At 50.9% G+C, this 20,424-nt stretch overlaps 2 protein-coding genes, 1 long non-coding RNA gene and 1 other non-coding gene across 13 annotated transcripts in view; 2 read left to right on the forward strand and 2 right to left on the reverse strand.

Moving 5' to 3' along the window:
• PHF24 (PHD finger protein 24) overlaps positions 1 to 4,818 on the forward strand; it is a 32,910-nt gene extending 28,092 nt beyond the window's left edge. For all 5 annotated transcript variants that reach the window (XM_057498791.1, XM_036888299.2, XM_036888298.2 and 2 more), the window contains one exon: positions 259 to 4,818. In XM_057498791.1, the coding sequence (XP_057354774.1) occupies positions 259 to 355 (97 nt within the window). In that variant the 3' untranslated portion in view covers positions 356 to 4,818. The remainder of the gene's footprint in view (positions 1 to 258) is intronic.
• Positions 1 to 20,424, reverse strand: part of LOC118913938 (uncharacterized) — a 61,245-nt gene that overhangs the window by 11,949 nt on the left and 28,872 nt on the right. Inside the window, exon 3 of the long non-coding RNA XR_008996553.1 lies at positions 7,160 to 7,233. This is a non-coding gene — a long non-coding RNA (uncharacterized LOC118913938). The remainder of the gene's footprint in view (positions 1 to 7,159; positions 7,234 to 20,424) is intronic.
• On the reverse strand, positions 6,601 to 6,705 carry LOC118914090 (U6 spliceosomal RNA). Its single transcript, XR_005025469.1, has one exon. It is a non-coding gene; the product is annotated as a U6 spliceosomal RNA (small nuclear RNA).
• Positions 11,583 to 19,355, forward strand: DNAJB5 (DnaJ heat shock protein family (Hsp40) member B5). 6 transcript variants are annotated; one of them, XM_036888302.2, is made up of 5 exons: positions 11,593 to 11,718; positions 12,556 to 12,700; positions 15,070 to 15,314; positions 18,132 to 18,733; positions 18,853 to 19,355. In XM_036888302.2, the coding sequence occupies exons 2-5, from the start codon at positions 12,633 to 12,635 to the stop codon at positions 19,084 to 19,086; spliced, it is 1,149 nt and encodes a 382-aa protein (XP_036744197.1). In that variant the 5' UTR covers positions 11,593 to 11,718; positions 12,556 to 12,632; the 3' UTR covers positions 19,087 to 19,355. The 6 variants fall into 6 exon arrangements, with proteins under 6 accessions (XP_036744200.1, XP_036744197.1, XP_036744198.1 ...); XM_036888303.2 differs by having other exon boundaries at positions 12,559 to 12,700; XM_036888304.2 differs by lacking the exon at positions 12,556 to 12,700 and adding an exon at positions 13,146 to 13,198 and having other exon boundaries at positions 11,595 to 11,718; positions 18,853 to 19,354.

Here is a 20,424-nt window from a genome sequence, read left to right on the forward strand (position 1 = left end):
CCCCTTCACCCAAAACACCAACTGCCCCCCACACACAAGAAATCAGGCTCCAAGAGTGCATATTTGACCCTAGATCTATAGGGCTAGCCAGCTGGTCCATCCAACTTGGAAGCATAGCCAGCCATCACCAGGTCAGGTGCAAGCCAGGGTTTTCCTGAGTTTTGCCCAGTTTGAGCCATACTGTCACTGGAATCAGGTCTTAGAAGCCTCCGTACTTTGCAACCAGCCTCACAAACCTGTTCTTTGCTTCCACTCCAGACTTGTGAACTGGCCTACCTTCCTGCGGGAGAATGTCGTCTACATCTTGGCTGCTCGCCCCAACAGCTCAGCCATTCACCTGAAACCCCCAGGATAGCATGGAGCAGAGAAGCTCAATTTGGGGACAGTGGTGTTCTCTCCCTCTGTTCCTTTTTCCCTTCCCCCACCAACATCTAGTACTGAGACTTAGGGAGATGGAGCACTGCCAGCATCTCGATTTGTCACTAAACTTTATGGCACTGAAACTACTGTTCCCCCCACCCCCAACAGAGGCAGTGAATACATTGCTACAGGAAAACAGTTTGTGGGATTTGTGGCAGCATCCATTCCTGGATGACCCCCTGCCCTCACATCACAGACTAGACCTGACTATACACATATTTGCATGGACATGTGCGCGCGCACACACACACACACACACACACACACATTGCTGTCCATGCCTTCAGAGACCTGGTTCTTTTGGTTGCTAAAAGAACCAAAGTTCCTTTGTGTAGCTCCTGGTATAGAAGAGGAGATCTTTACTCTCCCCTTCTTTTGGCCACTTCTGATTTTCAGTAGATAAGTCCTTGGTCAAGTGATTCTTAGTAAGAGGGCATATCAGACTCACATGTTCTCCTGGAGATGCTGACAAGTGCCCTCTTCCCCCAGTGAAAATCCCTTCTGTGGTGAGCCATTGTTCTGCTAGGTGTATGCTATGTCTCAGGCGTGTTGAGATGGGAAAATGGTTGAAAATGACCTCTGCACTTCAACCCATTATTTGTTTAAATTCTGATTCCTGGTGTCAGAGATGGCAACTAGTCTGTGGAGTCCTACATTAGAAAAGGGGGGGGCAGCCCCTCCAAGAGACCCAGAACTCTAGGAACCTCTTAGCCAGATTGTTTAAGTCCAAGAGTCTTTAGCAGAAGAGTCAAAAACAAAGGTGAGCCATCCTGGCCCCTGTTTTCCAGATGGGCATTCATGGCCCAGAGCCCAAGGGGCCTGAATGGAACAAGTATGTTGGCAGGAGTCCCAGACCTCTATGTTAGATGGTTCAGATAAGTCAGCTACCACAGAGACCAAAGTCTGAGCTCCAGTGAAGGCAAGATCTGGATAGAAGAGGAGAGGAGAAGGCTCATGCTTTTCTATCCTTCCAGCTCAACTCAACTATAGACTAGAAAAGAGTGCCGTTGCATGGAGAACAAGAGCCAGCCTCTTCCACAGCCCAAGAAAGAACCACTCCAGAGAAGCCCTGAGCAGGGACTCCTTTCAGCCACCCTGACGATGAGGACAAGAGGCTGGAGCTAAGAAGAGGATTTGCATCTCAGCTCTCTTGAGCAGAGAAAGTCCCAGCAAATCCTCACAGGAGGTGGTTTCCCTTCTCCCCATGTGGCCTGAGTTGCTGCTTCTCCCTGCTGCTCACAACATGTTCTTCCCCACCAGGCTAGGGCCTGGGCCTGGCATGGGATGACTTTGAGGGCAAGCAGAGGCTGCCACAAGGCCACCAAGCCTGGCTTCTAAGCCCTAGCTGTCCCTCCCAAATTCTCATCAAGATCTCATGTCAGTGCATGTTGTGAATCAGCTCTGGCCCTGGGGTCCAGGTTTGTTTCCAGCCTAACGACTTAGGTTTAGCTAGATCTGACTACCAAGAGTTATTTGAGAGGGGGTTGGCTCAGCCATGCAGAAGATAACATATCCACATTGCTCAAGGCCCTTGTACTAAATTGGGTGCTTACAGAAGTAGTAGCATACAGCTCAGCGTTGAGATGCTCAGAGGAAAGGGAGTAAGCTGCAACCAGGGGCTTGGTAAGAGCACTGTATGGTCATCTCCTGTAGACACTGCCTGACCTAGAAGGAGGGTGAGAAGCTTTTGGGGTTGGGATTATTTAAGACTGAAATGAAACAGAAGATGAATATGGGTTAATATGTATGGCCCTGAACATTTCAAACCCACAGCGTTTTGTAAATACTCCTTAGCCATTTTCTCAATACTAATCAGTAGAAGGGCCCATTACTCAGCCAAAATAAAAAAGAAAGCACATGACTCTTAGGTACAAGGACTGCATCTGACATAGCCAGGCCTGGGGTTTGGCACTGAGAAGATAAAAGCACACTAAGCACAGGGGCCTTTGCTTACTCTCCTGGCAAATCACCTTCTGTGCCAATGGCCTTGGGCTGCTTGATCTCACGGAAAAGGCATTTTCAGGAGAGATAAGCTCTGGGCTTTGAGAGCTTAACAGCTTTTTCCTCCTACCTTGTCATAAGTCACAGGGCCTGGAAGTCCCTTTTCTTGTTCCCTGATCCTTTACAGATCAGGGTGATGCCTACCTCTCTGGAGCTGCAGCTTCTAACTTTTTGTGAGTGAGTGGTGAATGACCGTGGGGCAGATCAGACTGGCTGGATCCCAGGGCCTGGCAAAGTAGGCCCCAGAGTTCTTTTACAACAGAATCAGGCCCATTTGGGATCATCTGTCTCCCTTTCCTAGGAGAGCAGGCTTCCTTGGCTGGTGCATGCTGCAGCGGGCCCAGGCGATGCTGCTCCCAGCACAGGGTGGAGCTCCCAGTCCACAAGAGTCCTAGGAAGCAGACAAACACAGAGGAGCAACCAGCCTCTTCTCTGTAGGCACCTAGCTTTTTATCAAAGAAGTTCCATTGCTCCCCCGTTCCAGAGCTGCAGAAGCCCCACCCCAACCCTGTCTGGGGTCTCTCTTTGCAGTGCTGTAATCCATGGAAACTCTCTGCACTGTGTATGGAGATGTTAAAACTTTTATAAACCCAGTGAAGCCCATTCCCCTTCCTTTTCAAGCCTTTCCATCACTGTGACTGTCTGAAATTCTGCCAAGTATAAAAATTAGTGTCTGACTCTATTAAGGGTATGAGAAAATGTTAAAGTCTTTTCTTCTCAGCTGCCCAAAATTGAGACCAGTACTTTTCCCAGGCACCACCCACTCCATCTCCCAATGGGGTTACATAAATGCTCTGAAGACCACTTGTCCTAAGCTGTTTTTCACCCAGCAGTCTTCTTCCCGACACTCAGATTTAAAGATAGGGGCATCTGGATGACACAGTGGAGCTGCAGGGACACAGGGTCAGGTAAGCCGGTAGCTATGGCCACATAACCTCTCCAGGTCTGCTCCATGGCTTCCTCTCCTGAGACCAGTGTTCCCCAATAGAGAACAGGCTGCACTTTTGAGCAATGGCCCCTTTGGATCCCAGGGACAGGGAGTTCCCTCACTTACATACTGACCTGCTGTTAAGTGCTCTTCTTCCTTTGAGGACAGCCACAGCTGAAGCCATGAGCGCACTGCCTTTTTGTGCCCTGAGCTCAAATGACCAGGACTGCAGGGCAGACACTGGCCTTCCTGGTCCTGGTGTGCCCTAAGGGATGTCACCCTGGCCTTGTTTGGGTGGCCAAATCTGGGGGTTCCCCCATTCCTATCACCAATAAGGGAAGCAAATAAAAACTGCCTGGGAAAAGGGCAGCTCGCTGCAGGAGTGAGCTAAAGATGGTTTGGGGGCCTGTTAGCCCAAACCACAGTCTCAATCATTGCAGATTTCATAGCTTCAGTAAGAATGGTGCAAGAAGCCCTAAAATCAAGAGGAAAGCTCAGCAGAAGCTGTCTGGGAAGGTCCGAGGCTAGCCATGGCCACCCAGAGCCAAAAGTACCCTCCAGGCAAGACTGGTAACAGGCTCTAGTGACCTGTATGAATGTCCCCTTCAAACCAGTAAAGTAAAGGCAGATGGATACTCAGCACTAAAAGCCAGAACAACCTTGACGCCAGGATTTCAGGACATCCTGGCAGCACCTGTAACTACAACCCCTTTTTGACCCTCTATTTACAGTGGAATAAAATTGCTCTTTTCTCCATGCCACTTAGTTTGAATTTGCTGAGGATCTCTCTGGGCCCCTGGCTGCAGACCAAACAACAGAGATCTCCCTGAATGGGAGGTATTAATGTGTCAGGCTTCTTCCCAACAGCCTTGGAGTCGGGTGGGACTGGGCATTTTCCCTGATGGCTTTCCTGCTGCCACTGCTTTTGGCACCCTTGAAAGGAAACAGGTTACAGAATTTCCACTAGACTTAACTAGCACTAAGGAAACACTTCCCTCTGGGCCACATGCCATAATTATCCAGCCCATAGAGAGGGTGTCAGGCCTGTCTGAGCCAGTGACTAAGAAGCCCAAACACATTCCAGTTTGGATAGTATGGGCTGGCTTGACCACAGATGAGAATGTTGAGAGTAGCAAGGCCTTTTCATATTCATGGTGAGACAAAGGCCTTCAAGCTTAACCTCCTCTAAGAGATGGCCTAAAATCTGTGTCCCAGCCAAACACAAGCTTGTGGGAGGAACTCTGAGAGCACTCAAACAACAATTCAAGCCCTCTGGTCCCTCACGCCCTTCCTGTGTGCTTTTCTGCGCAAGGTAACTTGACAGTAAGCTGAGGGGAACATCCCCAAGCCCTGTCTTCCCACCACTACAGCTGCATGCTTCTCCCCATTTCTCAGCATTCACACCAGAAGGTGTGATGCTCCCATAAGCTGGGCATGGTGGATATCATAATAAATAGATTGTGATGCTATTTTGGCTTCCTGTTTCCTCTTTGGGGCACCTACCGAGTTTCTGCATGGTTTCCTAACATTGGCCAATTTCTGAGTCTAAGACTGGAGCTATAGCTTCCAGGAAAAACACAATACACTGTGGCTCTCTTTCTAGAGCTTTCCTGGTGTTGACCATCCCAAGAATCACGTGATGGATGATGGGTGATAGGTGGAGGTGTGAGGACACAGAGGGGAAGTAGGGGCCCTGAAGAGAGGAGCTATAGTTTTTGAAGAAATTGATGAGGAGTAAGGCCTCCAAGGCTATCTGCTATGTACTGCCCCCACCTCCCCACCAAGAGTCACTTATAGACATTGCTCTTCACAGTTTCTGCTGCGCTAAAAAGTAAGGAAGACAGTTGGCTGTGTTTTCTCCTGGTCTTCTGGGCACTCCTTGGTCTAAAAGTTTCCTCCCCATTTTTGCAAATTGTTTTAATGTGATAGGATAGGGTTGGGTAAACTACGGTCTGAAGAATCTTTTGGAGGACTGGAATCCTATTCATCCCTTTTACCTGATAAGAACAGAACCTGTAAAGCATCTTTAGACTGTGGATCAAAGGCAGATACTCTACCACTAAACCATAGGGGTCCCAAATACAAATAATCGCTAATATTTTTTAGAAGTTACTATGCACTGGGCAGTTCAAAGTGCCTTGCATAAAGTAATCTTCAAAACAGCCCTATGAGATTTGTATTACAGATGAGAAAAGTAAGGAATGGAGAAGCTGAGAGTTCCTCAAGGTTGCAGAGTCACACAGCTAGGAAGCAGGAAACCAGGTACTCTGGCTTCAGAGCCCATGTTCTTAACCACTTTATTGCTCTGCCTGTCAAAGTACACCTCAAGGAAAGAGCTGCTGTGTGATCTAGCACCTCCCCTTCCCACCACCAGCAATAGACATACACAGGTAACCAGGCCTGCAGCCATGTCACAGGATTTCTTACTACCTGCACAACTCACCCTGTTCATTCACAGGGCTCCCATCCCTCTCCTCCCTGGAGTTTTCCCACAGAGGTCCATCAGATTCAGAGACAGCCTAATGACATCCTTAAGGTCCCTTCTCCTTGTCTCCAGGCTCAGTGAAGCCAAGTATTGAGACAAAAAAAAAGAGGTATACAAAGCTGATCCTCTGTGGACCCTAGTGATGAGTAAGGTTTTCCCACCCTCAGTCTGGCAGACCTGAATGGACCTTCAGACCCTCCAGGCCACTTGTTGGTTCCTGGGACCAGCTGGAGTCTCAATTCCACACAAATGTCCACCCACCCTGCCTTGCTTTGACTCCTTTTTATCTCTAGGGAAAGTTATTCCCCAAAGGGGAACAGGGGCTGCTAAATTTTCTAAACATGGGGTAATTAGTGTTCTCCCTCCACCTCAGACTGTTGTTGGGAGTTTTACCTTGTTGAACCTGTTTCCTTATCTGTAAAAAACTGGAAAACAGTCCCTGTCCTGTATGCCTTCTGGGCTGATAGTTGAGTGAGGACAGAATGTGTTTGCTAAGAGGAAGGAGCTTCACTGAGTGTAAGGCACTGAGTGAGCAGCGAGGATTTCTGGCCCCATCTGCAAGCTGTGTGTTTCATCTGCCACCCACTCACAGTCCCAGGCATAGAGAGAGGGTACTGCCAATGGCCTCTGTCCATAGTGCTGAAGTCACAGCCAAGCTAGCTGGGGATCTTCAGTTCCTCTTTTTGTTTTGTTTTGTTTGTAAAATACTAATTTATTCACATACACATTCATTTTACATTATTACATTTTAACATTCATCAGGAACAAAAATATGAAACACTTCATGAATTTTCATGTCATCCTAGCACAGAGACCATGCTAATCTTCTCTATCATTACAGTTTTAGTACATGTGCTGCGGAAGCAAGCACTTCAGCCCCTCCTTATCTCACCTTTAAGTATCAGGTACAGAGATTTCCAAGCCCAAGGATTGCCCTAAAACTCAGAGGGTATTGCCAAAATGTTTTCATTTATTTCAAGTATCTTTGTTTTTAAAAATAAATATAATATTCCTTTCAAAATTATAACAGGTACAAACGAGGAAGGTGGTTTAGCAGTTCAGGGAGAAAAGAGGTTGTGGTCTTCATTTGGTATGGGTGAACAGGATGACAGGGCTAGCAAAAAAACTGATGTAACCTGAGGCTACATAGAAAGAAGTTCAGAATCAGAGGAGCAGGCAGGCTAGCTCGTTTATACATGGCACTCCTGGAAAAAGCTAATCAGAGCAAGGTACCACGAACTGAAACCCAGCCAGGGAACATGGTGTTAGTGGCTGGAATCAAAGAAGGCAGAGGAGGAACCTTCAAAGACCTAAGGGGTACTCACCCACTGAAGAAGAACAGACTTGAGGGGTGCAGATGGCTGATGTCTGCAGATGGGACCAATGAAGTCAATGTGACCTAAAGGACAGAGTTAAGAAAGACCACAGGTGGAGAAGAGGCAAATTTCTGCTCAAGTAGGACCAAAATAACTCAGTACCAGGGAAGGTGGTGAAGCTACGTAAGCATATGACAGAAATGTTCAGCTAGGGGTAGGATGCCTTACCAGGTATCCAGTCCCTCTGAGGGATGCCTGTAATGGTTAAGCACCTTTGGTGCACGCCCACCCCTGAGCTGGGCTAAGCTGGAGGGAGATCCATGATTGTAGAGATCCATCCACATGACCTCAAAGTGTCAGCATCAGTGGATTGGGAACCTTAATTTCTTTAGTTCAACCGCGCAGATCAATGTTTGCACCTACAGCTCTGGGTCCTGACCTGAGAGAAAAGATCTAAGGTCTCGGTACACCTGACATTCCCTTCCCAGGTGGTCTCTGGAAAGCTTGCCTCTAGAACCTTATGTTGCGCGCCCTCTGCTGGTCATTCCTAGCACGTTCCTCTAAGCCCAAGGCAAGAAATAACCCCTTCGGACCCTTAGAGTACCCGTCAGTGTAAATTCAGAACATGCAGGGAGATGCCAGGTGAATACCAAGGAGTTAGAGTGCTGGTCAATGTTCAGTCAGTGTACAGGATCAGAACTGAATCTGAAAATGAGTTCAAACACCTGTTAAGGTTAGGCTCATCCATGTCTAGGAGAATGGCTTAGGTTTTGGGGGCTGCCTGGCCAGGGCTAAAACAAAGGTCAGTGTGTCAGGCTGAGACCAAAGTTAGGACTCAGTGTGGGACTGAAGTCTGGGCCCAAGTGTCAACATGAAGGATATATTCAGGTGAGATGTTAAGAGTCTGCCCTCAGGAAGGAGTCAGTCTGCATCCAGGGCAATGGGGTCAACATAGCATTCCTATATCAGGTGGAAGCATCAGGTTATAAGGACTAAGCACCAGAGAACTCAAACAAGAGATATTTCCAGGGAGAACTAGAAGCAATGGAGAACAGAATTAGTAGTCACTAACTTCAAGGGCCTCCCAACCTTTAAGATGGTAATGGGCAGGCTAGAGCCCCCTTTCTCCTCAGAAGGTGGATCCAGTATTCTAGTTACAGTTCCCTCTTGAAAGCCCCCTACCAGCCTCAGTATTGCCACATCACAAGTCATAGCCACAATCTGGGGCCAAGAGAGGTGCAAGGGCCAGTCCTGTCACTGCAGAGAACTGGTGCTGTGGGGGTAGTCTTCATTTCCGCCAGGATTCCCTGTTTCTACTGGCAACAGAGCCTGGCAGCCTCCCACACCCAGATCTTAGCAACCGTGGGAGCTCCTGGCAACTGCTGCCATGGTGACAAGACAGGGAACTGAGAATGGGCTGAGTGGGGAGCACTTCCTCTGGAACCTTCAGGATATGTGCATGATAGGGGACCCCGCTCCCAAATACAGGCTGGGAAGGCACATGTGCTCCTGTTTAAACACCTCCTCACTGGCACCCACCTCCTCCTCTGCCCCCAGTTCCTGTTCCCTCAGGGTGAGGAAATGAGGGACACCTAGGGTTATGACGTCTCCACAAGGAGGGAGGGAGAGTGGGGGTGTTTGGAACTGACATGATCTCACATGCCTGCTACACCGGCAGAGACAGTGTCAGCATGTCAACAGCCACAAGGCCACGCTTCATCCACTCTTTATCAGGCAGACACAGGCTTACACATTTAATCACACATGTACACCTACAGCAAATAACAGAATCAGGCACACTACCACACAGAAACATTACACAGATTCACTCTCACTTACAAATTGAATTACAGATAAAACAGTTCAAATAGCTCCCAATCAGACTCAAATGTCAAACAGATACCCTCACACACCCGGATAACTGTTAAACACACAGAGTAATGGTTAACTTTGTTGAGCATTAACTACATGACAAGCTCAGAACTAGGTGCACTACATGTGGTGCCTTAATTAACCCTCGTGACAGCCCTATGAGGTACTGCTGTTGTCTATCACCATTTTACAAAGAAAGAAATGAGGCACAAATGTGGCAAGTAACCTCACAAAGTTGACGTCTGCCTCCAGAGCCTACGTTCTTATACCCTATGCTACCCTGTGTACCCCACTTCCTCACCCACACACCTCAGGTTCAGGGCAATGGGACACTGGGTGGCAATACTGAATCTGGCAGGCAATGGAGAACATACCACCAACACCCAAAGGCGCAGCCCCTACTCTCGAAAGTCTAAGACTGCACTTTAGCATTAGCAGGGACCAGGTAAGGGCTGGTGACCAAACTCTCTGCCTCCGTGTTAGCACACAGGCAAGGCTGGAGAAGGCAAAATAGAGCTAGAATATGAAAAAGCAGAGCCACACACAGCCCAGGGCCCCCTGTGGGTCAGGAGAGAGGGGAGGGAGAGCCCCTAGATCTAAGGAGTCAGCACCAGTCCTGAGCCCCCTCATCCTCCTTTACCCACCTCCATGTCATCATATTCCATTCCCTCATCACCCCACCCCCATCCTCTCCTCATTCCTCCTGACCCCAGTCTGTCTCACTTTTGCCACTGATCCCATCTCCCCTCCCTTCTATTCCTTGTTTCCTACTTCCCTTCCCTTCTCATCTCTTTCCCTCCTTCCCTCCCTATCTCCCCTTCTCTTCCCATCTCTCTCCCCTCCCTTCCCCCTTTCCCCAGCATCCTTCCCTCCACTCCCCATCTCCCTCACCCCATTTTCCCTCTCCCCTCTCTTCAACCCTCTAACTCCACCTCCTCTCCATCCTTCTCTTAACCCACTTGCTTTCTGTCTTCACACCTCACCCCCGTACCCCTTTACACCTGAAATCCCCACAGGGAATAAGAGAAAGAAGGCAGGCAGTGGAGAATATGCAGACCTGACCTCAGGACCCCTAGACCTCTCTCCTACTCTGCTCTGCTCTGCTCTGTGGCCTAGGTACTGATGCCCTCCAAGCCTCAGTTTCCAACTCTGTCCAGTTTGCATGACCTCATCGGTACCCAAACTCTGTCTGTGGGAAAGGGCAAAGGAAAAGAGGTAAGAGCTTCTGCCCAGGCCCTTTCTTTGTCCTCAAAGTCCCCAAGAACTCCTTCCCCCTCTTCACCCCCGGATTACCCCCTCCCCACCCCCGCTCGCTCTAGCACAGATGGGCCTGGGAGACAGTGACGTGGGCGCCAGGCACCGTGTCTGCTCAAGCGTCGGCTTCCGCTGGCAACCGCCTCCGCAGCCCTGCCTGCTCTGAACAGCGGGGACACTGGCACTGAGATTTAATCGGGGCAGGTGTGTGTGTGGCGTGGGGGGGTTGCTGAGATGGGAGATGCTGAGGGTGTTAAGAAAGGAGACCTGTGGAGCTAAGATGAAAGGTTAAATGGGGGCTAGGATAGGGGAGATCTTGGGAATAGATAAAGGATTAAGAATACACTAAGGCAGAAGACCATGGGGAAAGACAAGAGTTCTTACTGGTCTAGAAGAGGGGAAAGGGAAGAGGAGCTAAAAGGTGGGAACTCCAGGGGGAAGTAGGACCAAGGATTATAGGAAGAACTTTAATGAGATTGTGGGGATTGCTGAGAAGGGGCTGCTCATGGGGGAGCTGGGATAAGGAGATTATAAAGAGGATGAAAAGGGGACTCAGAACGGGAATAGCGGAGATGCTAAACCCAAGGAACTGCCTGGTTACAAAGAAGGAAGCAGAAGGTTACTTAAATTCTGCATCTCTACTGGGGCCTGTTTTGAGATTCAGATAGGTCACATCAGGTTAACTCCAAGTCAAGGTAAGGTAAAGCTAAATCGGGTCAGGTCGAGATCAGTTCAGGGTTTGATGGAAGACTAGTTAAAAGGGGTGGCCTTTTGACCCTGGTCCAGGGACTACACGTCCCAAAGTGCACTATTCTCCTCTCCTACCCTCCTAAATGAAGAAAGGAAAGAATGCCTAGAAACACCACCGACTGGTGGGCGCAGTTTTCCTTTAAGATTGCCTTTGACGTTGCACGGGTTCTAGAAGATTCTCCTGGGATTCGAGAGGTGGCCAGTACGTCCCACCTTCTCAAACCCGAGATTGGACTAATAATATATTTGCCCCCCGCTCGGGTCTGAGCCTTACAGTACAACCAATAAAATCAAAGGGCGCATGGTGTTACCGCCCTCTGGCCCTTTCACCAATGACAAGACGAGACAGCAGAGAGGTGTGGTTGATTGATCCCAGGGTGGACCAATCATACACACACCAATCACTGCCTGGAATGTGTGCGCGTGTGGCCGGGTGACAGGGGCGGAGAATAGGCGGCTATCACTGGGCCACTCGTTGAAAGCTGTCCAATTACAACAGAGGCTGAGCTGACTAACGTTCAGACGGTGCAATGGATGGCGCGGAGGCGGAGCCGTGGGGCGGGTTCCCCGGCCCGCTGTCTGCGGCCGGCGGGCAGGCGACTCCTGTCCCGAGTGGAGGCTGCGGAGCTGGAGTCGGGGGAGGGGGCAGCGGCTGTCTGAAGGACCGCGGCGGTGTCCGCAGCTCCTCACCGGTGAGGGCCGAGCCAGGACTCGGGGGTCCCGGGAACGGGGGCGTAGCGAAGCCAAGGGTCCTGGTGTTGGGGGGTTGGGACACTGAGGGCCCATCGGCTCTTCTGTCATGGGGGTGCAGGCACTCAGGGTCTGTAAAGGGCTCGATGTCCGCGACCCTCCTACAGGGGTCAGCCAGCTTCTGAGCCGGGGAAGGGTCGGGCTGGGTCGGATTGGGTTCCGCTGGGCGGAGGCGTTTCTGAGCCGGGCGGGCCGAGCCCACTAGCGACGGTGACATCACCGACCACCCTCCCCCGCCCGAGCCCCCTCTCCTCTCCTCTCCTCTCGCCTAGCCTTTTGTCCCGCCGAGCTCTGCTCTGCCCCGCCCCTCCCCGCCCTGCCCATCTGCGAGGGAGGAGACTCCCCGTCAGTGACTTCATTGAGTAGGTTCATGGGGTTTGGGGTTGGGTCCTTCCCGGAGAGAGAAGCGAGAGGAACTCATTGTCTCTCGGGCCCTCACAGACAATCACACCTGTCACAGGTATACCACGCTGCCACTCACCAACCAGCACACGCTCGCACTGCCGGCCTTACTGCCACGCTGCCATACAGGCATTCACAATCAGCCAGACACGCTGCACCTGAGAGCAGAGGGACCCTGTGCCTTCACTCTCCACACCTAGGGATCAGGTCCAGCTCCTGCTGCAGCGGACAGGGCTTGCTGGGCAAGTGTCTCTGAGAACCTGAGGAGGTGGCTTTCCAGAGCTGCAGCTTTCCCAGCAGGCTCCAGTGGAGCGATCAGAGGTGAGGGGCTGGGCTGGGCATGTTTAAGCGCACAGTGCTCTCCTGCCCATCCCCAGCAGCACCCCCACTACAGGCCCGAGGAGCTTTCCGGAGCTTCCCACACTTCTGGGGAGAAGACTTCTTAGCCAGCTTGATGTTTAAAATTCAGCTGGAGCCTTTAAAACTTCGAGCCTGGACGCTGAATGGGTTTGTAAAGTTTCGGTAAGTCCCTCTGAAGAAGGGCACTCATACTCATACCAAGTCAAATTCTGCACATCACATCCCCCTCCATTGCCTGCCTGCTTCCTCCATCTCATCCTCATTTCATCCCCATTCCATCCCCATTCCATGTAAGAACCCATCTTCTACCTCACCTGTACATTTGAATGAACTGAACCCTTTATCCTTCATCTTTTATACCAAACCCTTCAGAAATCCATTTTCCACAAAGATCTCCTCCAATATTTCAACTCTACATTTCTCTTTCAACACATTGGTAACCATTTTCCACCACAGCTATTTCCATTTGTCACCCCTCATCCCCCTCCTTCAGTACTTCATTTTCTGTACCCACCATCTCCCCTCCCTACACCAGTCCCCCTTGCCATTTCTCTTCACTTCTCATTCCTGCCTCTACATTAAGATTCTCTTCATTCTTCTCCATCAGAGTGCCAGTGCCATGCCATGGGCTTCTTTGTCATCCCAACACGTGGCTTGTGGGTAAGGGGAGGGAAGGTGGGAGGGAGGAGAAGAGGGGGTGAAAAAGCAGTTCCTGAAAGAGCTTGCCTTGTGTCTCTGGAGGCAAAAGAATTACAGGTCTAGAAGAGCTGGCAGGTGGGTGCCAGGGAGGAAACTGGCCGGATAAAAAGGTAATGCAGGGACAACAAGAGGGTGGGAATATTGGCAAGCCATGCCACTTGCCCTCTGCCTAGAAGTTGCTATAGTTCTCTGACGGCACCCATTTGGTGTGCTAGAGTTCCTTCCCAGTTCCAGGGGAAAGAAGGTGTGGGCTGAGGCAGAAATGGCAGCCCACCCCCAGCTCCCTCTCAGACGGCTTTTACTGCTGCTTCCGAAAATGGCTGCCCTCCCCCAGATGCTCTTTCTTCTCTGCCTCCTCCAACCCCAGCTTCCCCCACCAGGCGTGACATGCTCGTAGGGGGAGCTCCAGCCCTTGTGGAGCCTTCTCTTCGTCAGAGTGAGGTGACTCCCAGAACCATGAGTCAACTCAGCCACCTGCACAGGCCCTGTGGGAGAAGGAGCTTGGGCTGGTGTCTGTGCCTACCTGGGGCATTGAGGCCTCCCTTTACCCATTACGGCCCTCACTCCTGCCAGGAAACCCTTTATACCTCTGTGAAGCAGTCAGAAGCAGAAAAGCAGGCCTCAGCTGTGGCTACCAGCCCAGGACATTGCTAGAAAGACTCTGGTTCTCTGGGCTTTGGCAGTGGTTGTCCAGTGTCAGAAGGGTTGGAGAGTGGCTTCTGGCCAGTCCTTCAAGTAACTACATACAGGAAAGTCCCCTCCCCTTCATAGGTACACACAGGGACCTGGGTGGAGGGAAATTAGAAGGGAATAATTAGAGCCCTCTGTTTCTCCCTCACATAACCAATGCTGCTCCATGCACCTTAGAAGGAACCATCAGAGGAGTGTGGGCCTGGCACTGGGCCAGATCCTAAACCATGGGGCAGGTAAGAGGGAGGGACTGGTAGGAAGGGTATTAAGGAAATAATGGTAAGTGCCCAGTTAGTTGTCTCCTAATACTAAGATTAAAAAGGGTCCTACTCCCAGGATGACTTTTGTTCATGAACACTGGTACTTAGGTGACAGAAATGTCTTCACACACGATCTTGTGTATAGACGCTGGGAAATGAGTAAAGGGAACTCTTGCCCTGGTTGGGGGAAGGACATTGTCACCCCCCTGCTAATAAGGGAGTTAGAAACAGCGGTTTCCAAAGGCTGTGAGTCATCCTCTGATCTGAGTCACACGTGAGGCTTAGCATGGTCTGGGGAGTGGGGGGCAGGGAGGCCTGGGGTCTCCAGTGGCAGATAAAACTCCAGGCATCCACACCCTGACTCAGCCTGGCTGGCCAGGACAGCTGGATGAAGACCCAGGCCTGTTGCCAGTCCTGGGCCACTGTCCCAACTGCCCTTAGCCTGGGCACCATGCCTCAGGCATGGCGTAGGAGGCCACGATGCTCAGGTGACCTCAGTACACTGATCTTCACTAGCTTCTGTGCGTGTGTCTATCAGTCCATGGTGCCATCTCACTCAGCAGGGCCTCTCTGGGGGTTCCTCAGCCTGACCCAGGGACCTGGGCCTTAGCTCAGCTCCAAGAAGTTGGCTACAGCCCCAGCTTCCTGCTAGGGAAACCCAGGAGCTGAGGAAACAATGACAGAATCCTAAAATGTCAGAGCTGGAAGAGATCATCTAGTCCAAACCTTTCATTTTACTGATGGGGAGACAGAGGCCCACAGAACAGGCATAACCTGCTGAAAGTCACACAGTGAGTTATTTAGGGATTGCAGGATCTTAAGGAGCAGGGCCGGGTCTGAAGGGAGTGGGGGCATCAAGGATTGGCCCTGGGTTTCTTTCAGAAACAAGGAGACCAGTGCTGGTCCAGTGGCTGTGATGGGGAAGGATTATTACAAGATTCTTGGGATCCCTTCGGGAGCCAATGAGGATGAGATTAAGAAAGCCTACCGGAAGATGGCCCTGAAGTACCACCCAGACAAGAATAAAGAACCCAATGCTGAGGAGAAGTTTAAGGAGATTGCAGAGGCCTATGATGTGCTGAGTGACCCTAAGAAACGCGGCCTGTATGACCAGTATGGGGAGGAAGGTAAGAGGGCAGTGCTCCAGGCTGACACTGGACCCCTGTCCTTGTCTGGGGTCCTGGGTACCCCGCTCTCATAGCAGGGAACTGGAGGCTGAGGACTGGGTGAGGGAGGTAAGTGTTCCCAGCACTGACACCCAAAGGAAAGAAGAGACCACCCACTCCCCAGCCTCAGCTTACCGTGGCTCTCCCCTGCCTCTCTCTGCCCCTCTCCCTCCTCAAGTTCAGGCCTTAGAGAGGTCTGAAGCTAGAACCAAAGGCCTTTCCCCTGCCTTCTTTGCTGGCCAGCCTTATTAGTCCTGCCTGAAGTCCTTGCTGCTTCATTGGCTGATGGGGAAGGTTAGGGAAAGGGAGTGTGTGGCTTGGCTCTCTGAGGACAGAGCATTTACATTTATCAGCATAAAAGTTTGGCCCTTAAGCAGCCTGGGAATTAACCACTGGATCTCTGAGCTAGAGAGATAGCTGTCCCTTTCCCTCCCCCTCCCTGCCCACTTCAGGTCAGCAGAACAGAAGTAGAGCTTCACCTCCCTGAGGAAGTGGCAAGGATCCAAGGATGGAAGGGGAACTGCTGCTGGCATCTTGCCCCCTCCCAGGGTAGCTGGTGGCCATGCACAGGGTGGCAGGAAAGGCCCAAATAAAGCCTCTGAGAGGGTGGCCCCTCCCAGCACATCCCACAGGCATGATGTAGCTGCTAATTCTGGGCCTGCCCCTCAGGGCTGCCTGCCACCCGCCAGCCACAGACACCTGTCAGGCTATATTAAGAGACACTGTCACAGCTGTGGACTCTCCTTCCCAGGAAGAACTGTCCTTCCTCCCCAACAGCACCCACCTTTCTTCCACATTCTCCTCCCCACTTTCCCTACTCTAGCCTCAAAATTAGATAGGCTAATGATAGGTACTGTACCGGATAGGGTAGTTGCTGAAAAAGTTCTTTTTCTCTCCTCCTCCTCGCTTTCTGTTCTGTGGCCCCTGCTCCAACCTCTGTGTACCCCAGTCCTCCCAACCCTCTCTTCATATTCTTCATGCCACTAGTTCTTCCACTTTCCTCGCTCACCTACTATACTTGCCAACTCCCAGATTCACAGACATCTGCTGGAATCCCCAGTATTTGCCTAACTAGAAATTTTTCTCTCTGGGATGGAGGGATGGGACGGGTAGGGTGGGGAGAAAGGAAGCAATGCAGGCATCATGCCACCATGTGACCTGTCTAGGAATTGCACTCATTCCTCCACTTGGCGTCCACTTGGCTTCCACTTGGCCTCACCTCACAGGCAGGAGCTGGGAGAGCTACTGGGACCAAGCCAGAGGGAAGAGCAAAACTCAGGCCCTAAGCCCAGACACTGGGTTCTGATACAGATCTATATCCCAAGAAGGCTCCTGAGAATGCAGCACTAATTTAAGGAGACATCCAGGGTCTGGAGAGGGAGAAGCAGCCTTGGAAATTCAGGTTATATTTCTGTCTGCCCTACCCCCACACCTCCCCTCCACAAAGCCAGCCAGAACAGTTGTGTACATAGATGCTGCTCACAGTTCCAGCTGGGGACAAGTTGTTCCCAGCTTGAAAAGGGGGTGGTAGCAGGAATCCCTACAGAGAAACTAGCCACTCCTATCATCAGTCCACCCTCCATCTCTCACTGAGCTCTGCCACGCTTCTTGAACTCACCTAATAATCAGACCCTCAACAGAAGAAGAACAGATCCTGAGTCTTAGGAGAGGGGTGAAGAGGCAGCTGCCACAAGTCTCTGAACTGCCTGCCACTTGGCCTCCCTAATGAAACTCAAATCTGTCCTTGTGGTCCTAGAAGTAAGAGGCTAATTTAGGCTCAGGCTTCCGCAGTCAATTGAAATTCTAGGTAAAAGGCCTCAAAGAGAAGAGTCCATTCTCCCAGCCTGGGCCTAACCCCTCAGTCTACAAAATCTAGATAATTTCTCAGTGTTAACTCTCTCCCTCACTTTTCCCCATACCCCCCATTATGCCAATCACCACCACTACCATCCCCCCATGAAGACTCCCTCAAGGAATCTGAGCTCCTTAGACCAGACCTGACTCCACAGATAGAGCAGCAGTATGCCAGCTTATTCATGTATTTTAGTTGTTCTGACATTCATTTACAGGGTGTAGGGAGCTCCACTTGCATTGTAGCCTATGTCAGTCCAATGTGTGAATAGCACCCCCTGCAGTTGTGCAACACTGTGAGCCCTGAGTGTGGGAACAAAGCATTTAGAAAACTTTTTCTGGAGAAACAGCTCTCATCTCCAAGCTAATGAGCTTCCCTGCTTTTTGGGGTCCTCCTGATTTTCCATTTTGACAGGAGTCAGGGAAAGAATAAACCATGAAGCAGAATGAGAATGGGCTTCCTCCAAGACCATATCCCCACTTATTTGAGACAGGTCACTTACTAGCCCCCTGTGTGGTCAAATTCTGTCTGATTGCTTCTTGCCCTGTATGTCTTCAGATATAAGCAGAGATTTGGGAGCCAACTATGGCTTGTAATGTGATCCCACACCAGCCACCCAAGGTGCTGTGGTCATGGTACATGGAAGAGATTACAGGACTGGAAGTCACATCCTCCAAGTCTTCTAGTCTTAGCTTTTCCACCTATTGGGTAACCCAGCCTCTCTGAGCCTCAAAATGTGTTTTTTATTATCAAATACAATTAAACACAATTAATTATAAATTAATCTTGCCAGAGACTTTTCTTATTTTATTAGGCCAGCGCTCTCTGTGGGAACTAAAGTTTGCTTCTTTAGCTAGAGGGCCAGGAGAGGGTACTGGGGTAGGGCCAGGACCAGCTGCGCTTCTTCTAACTTCTTCTTCCTCCAGGCTTGAAGACCGGCGGTGGTCCCTCAGGTGGCTCCAGTGGCTCCTTTCACTACACCTTTCATGGGGACCCCCACGCCACCTTTGCCTCCTTCTTTGGTGGCTCCAACCCCTTCGATATCTTCTTTGCCAGCAGCCGCTCCACTCGTCCCTTCAGTGGCTTTGACCCAGATGACATGGATGTGGATGAAGATGAAGACCCATTTGGTGCCTTTGGCCGCTTTGGCTTCAATGGGTTGAGTAGGGGTCCAAGGCGAGCCCCAGAACCACTGTACCCTCGGCGCAAGGTGCAGGACCCGCCTGTGGTGCATGAGCTGCGGGTATCGCTGGAGGAGATCTACCACGGCTCCACCAAGCGCATGAAGATCACAAGACGGCGCCTCAATCCTGACGGGCGAACTGTACGCACAGAGGACAAGATCCTGCACATTGTCATAAAGCGTGGCTGGAAGGAAGGCACCAAGATCACTTTCCCCAAAGAGGGTGATGCCACACCTGACAACATCCCTGCTGACATTGTCTTCGTGCTCAAAGATAAGCCGCATGCACACTTCCGCCGAGATGGCACCAACGTGCTCTACAGTGCCCTGATCAGCCTTAAGGAGGTGGGGTCTGGTGCAGGGTGTGTGGGTGTGAGTGTGTGCTGGGGGAATCATGGGGACATTCTTTCCCTACTTCAATCTTTCCCTCCCTTCCCAATCACTCTCTGCCTCGTTTTCCCCAGGCACTGTGTGGCTGCACCGTGAACATTCCAACCATCGATGGCCGAGTGATCCCATTGCCCTGTAATGATGTCATCAAGCCAGGCACCGTGAAGAGACTCCGAGGGGAGGGCCTTCCTTTCCCAAAGGTGCCCACCCAACGAGGAGACCTCATTGTCGAGTTCAAAGTTCGCTTCCCAGACAGACTACCACCACAGACACGACAGATCCTTAAGCAACACCTACCCTGTTCCTAGGCTCTGCCCCAGCTGGCCCAGAGTCTACCACAGCAATACCCCCCCACTCACCCAGCCTGTTGTGCACCCAGCCTGATGTCCACTGGACACTGGCAACTTTTTCTAAAATGCAAAAAAAGCCAATGGTTTTCAGGAAAATGTTCCTGTCCATGACCCTTTCAGAGCTGGGCTGCCTTGGGGGAGTGGGAGGGAAGTGGGGAGAGGTAGCCCAGGTCAGGGGTCAATTTTCATGTCACTAGCTTTGAATCTAGTTTCCACTCAAGTGGCTGGAGAGTGACCTGAATGCTACTTGAAGATATAGAGATTCCATGTCCACGCCTGTAAATAGCATGTCCTCCTTCCCCTCTCAGCTTTGCTAATACCTCTCCTTTCCCCCTTCCCTTCTGCTTCCTCCTGTTGGGGGAAGAAGAAAGGACACTGCTTTCCCATCCTAGCCTCACCCCCAGGTCCACAGTGTCCAGCGTTATTGAACACATACGCACACACACAAAGCATTCACCTTGAGCTGTCTGTGCCTCTCTGGGGTTGAGATAGGAAGGGAAGGTCTGTAACCCATACCCATGAACCAGGCCACTGAGCACAAGACACTTTTCATTTGGGGCAGGGAGGTGAATGGGGCACTCAGGAGCCGCCCTGACAGCTTCCCTGGCAGGCCCTGCAGAGCTGAAGTTCTGTTCTCCCTGCTGCTCTCAGGAGTGTGCAAGGGTGGAGGGAGGGGAAGAGGGCCTGCTGTATTAGGGTTAAGATGTAGGGGCAGGGTCCATGTCCCAGCTTTCATCAGGAAGAGAAAGAGCTTTGGGGTCAGGTGGCAACTACTCCCCACCAAGAGATTCAGGGTCACAGGTTTCTCCCCACACCTCTGAACTCAGGGCCTTGCCACCCCCAAATTTCCAAATCCCATTTTTGTGATATGTGATGCTACTTATTTCTTACCCTTCATGGAGGCTGTGTGTGGGACTCTCCAGCCCTTTGATGCCTGTATGACCCACCCCACTCCCACAGTTGTATAAAGGTCAAATAGTGAAGGAGCTAGAGGAAGACTGCTTCAGCCAGGTCCTGGGGTGGGGTCTAGGTTTTCTCACTTTGACAAGCCCCTGAATGTTTTTATAGTAGTTTTTTTGTATTTTTTTGTAATGACAGTATTATGAAAAACAAAATAAAGTATTTTAAAAAGTACAGCATCTGAGCAGGAGCAGTGAACCTGGGATGGGGGCGGGTTCACAGTGCCACGGTCAAGCTCTCTCTAGGGTCCTGATAAGCCTTGAGAAACCCAACAGGCCTTCAGTATAAGGTGAAGCTAACTCCTTCCTTCCTCTAAGCCCAGACTCCTGAGATTTC

The sequence above is a fragment of the Manis pentadactyla genome, chromosome 3, assembly GCF_030020395.1.
Source record: "Manis pentadactyla isolate mManPen7 chromosome 3, mManPen7.hap1, whole genome shotgun sequence".
NCBI classification, from domain to species: Eukaryota; Metazoa; Chordata; class Mammalia; order Pholidota; family Manidae; genus Manis; species Manis pentadactyla.

Bases quoted from the DNA above. Each gene is read 5' to 3' on its own strand.
- DNAJB5 (XM_036888301.2), top strand. From the start codon at position 12,519: ATGTTTAAGCGCACAGTGCTCTCCTGCCCATCCCCAGCAGCACCCCCA. The intron at 12,701-15,069 runs GTAAGTCCCTCT...GGTTTCTTTCAG, and splicing joins AATGGGTTTGTAAAGTTTCG to AAACAAGGAGACCAGTGCTG. The intron at 18,734-18,852 runs GTGGGGTCTGGT...CGTTTTCCCCAG, and splicing joins CCCTGATCAGCCTTAAGGAG to GCACTGTGTGGCTGCACCGT.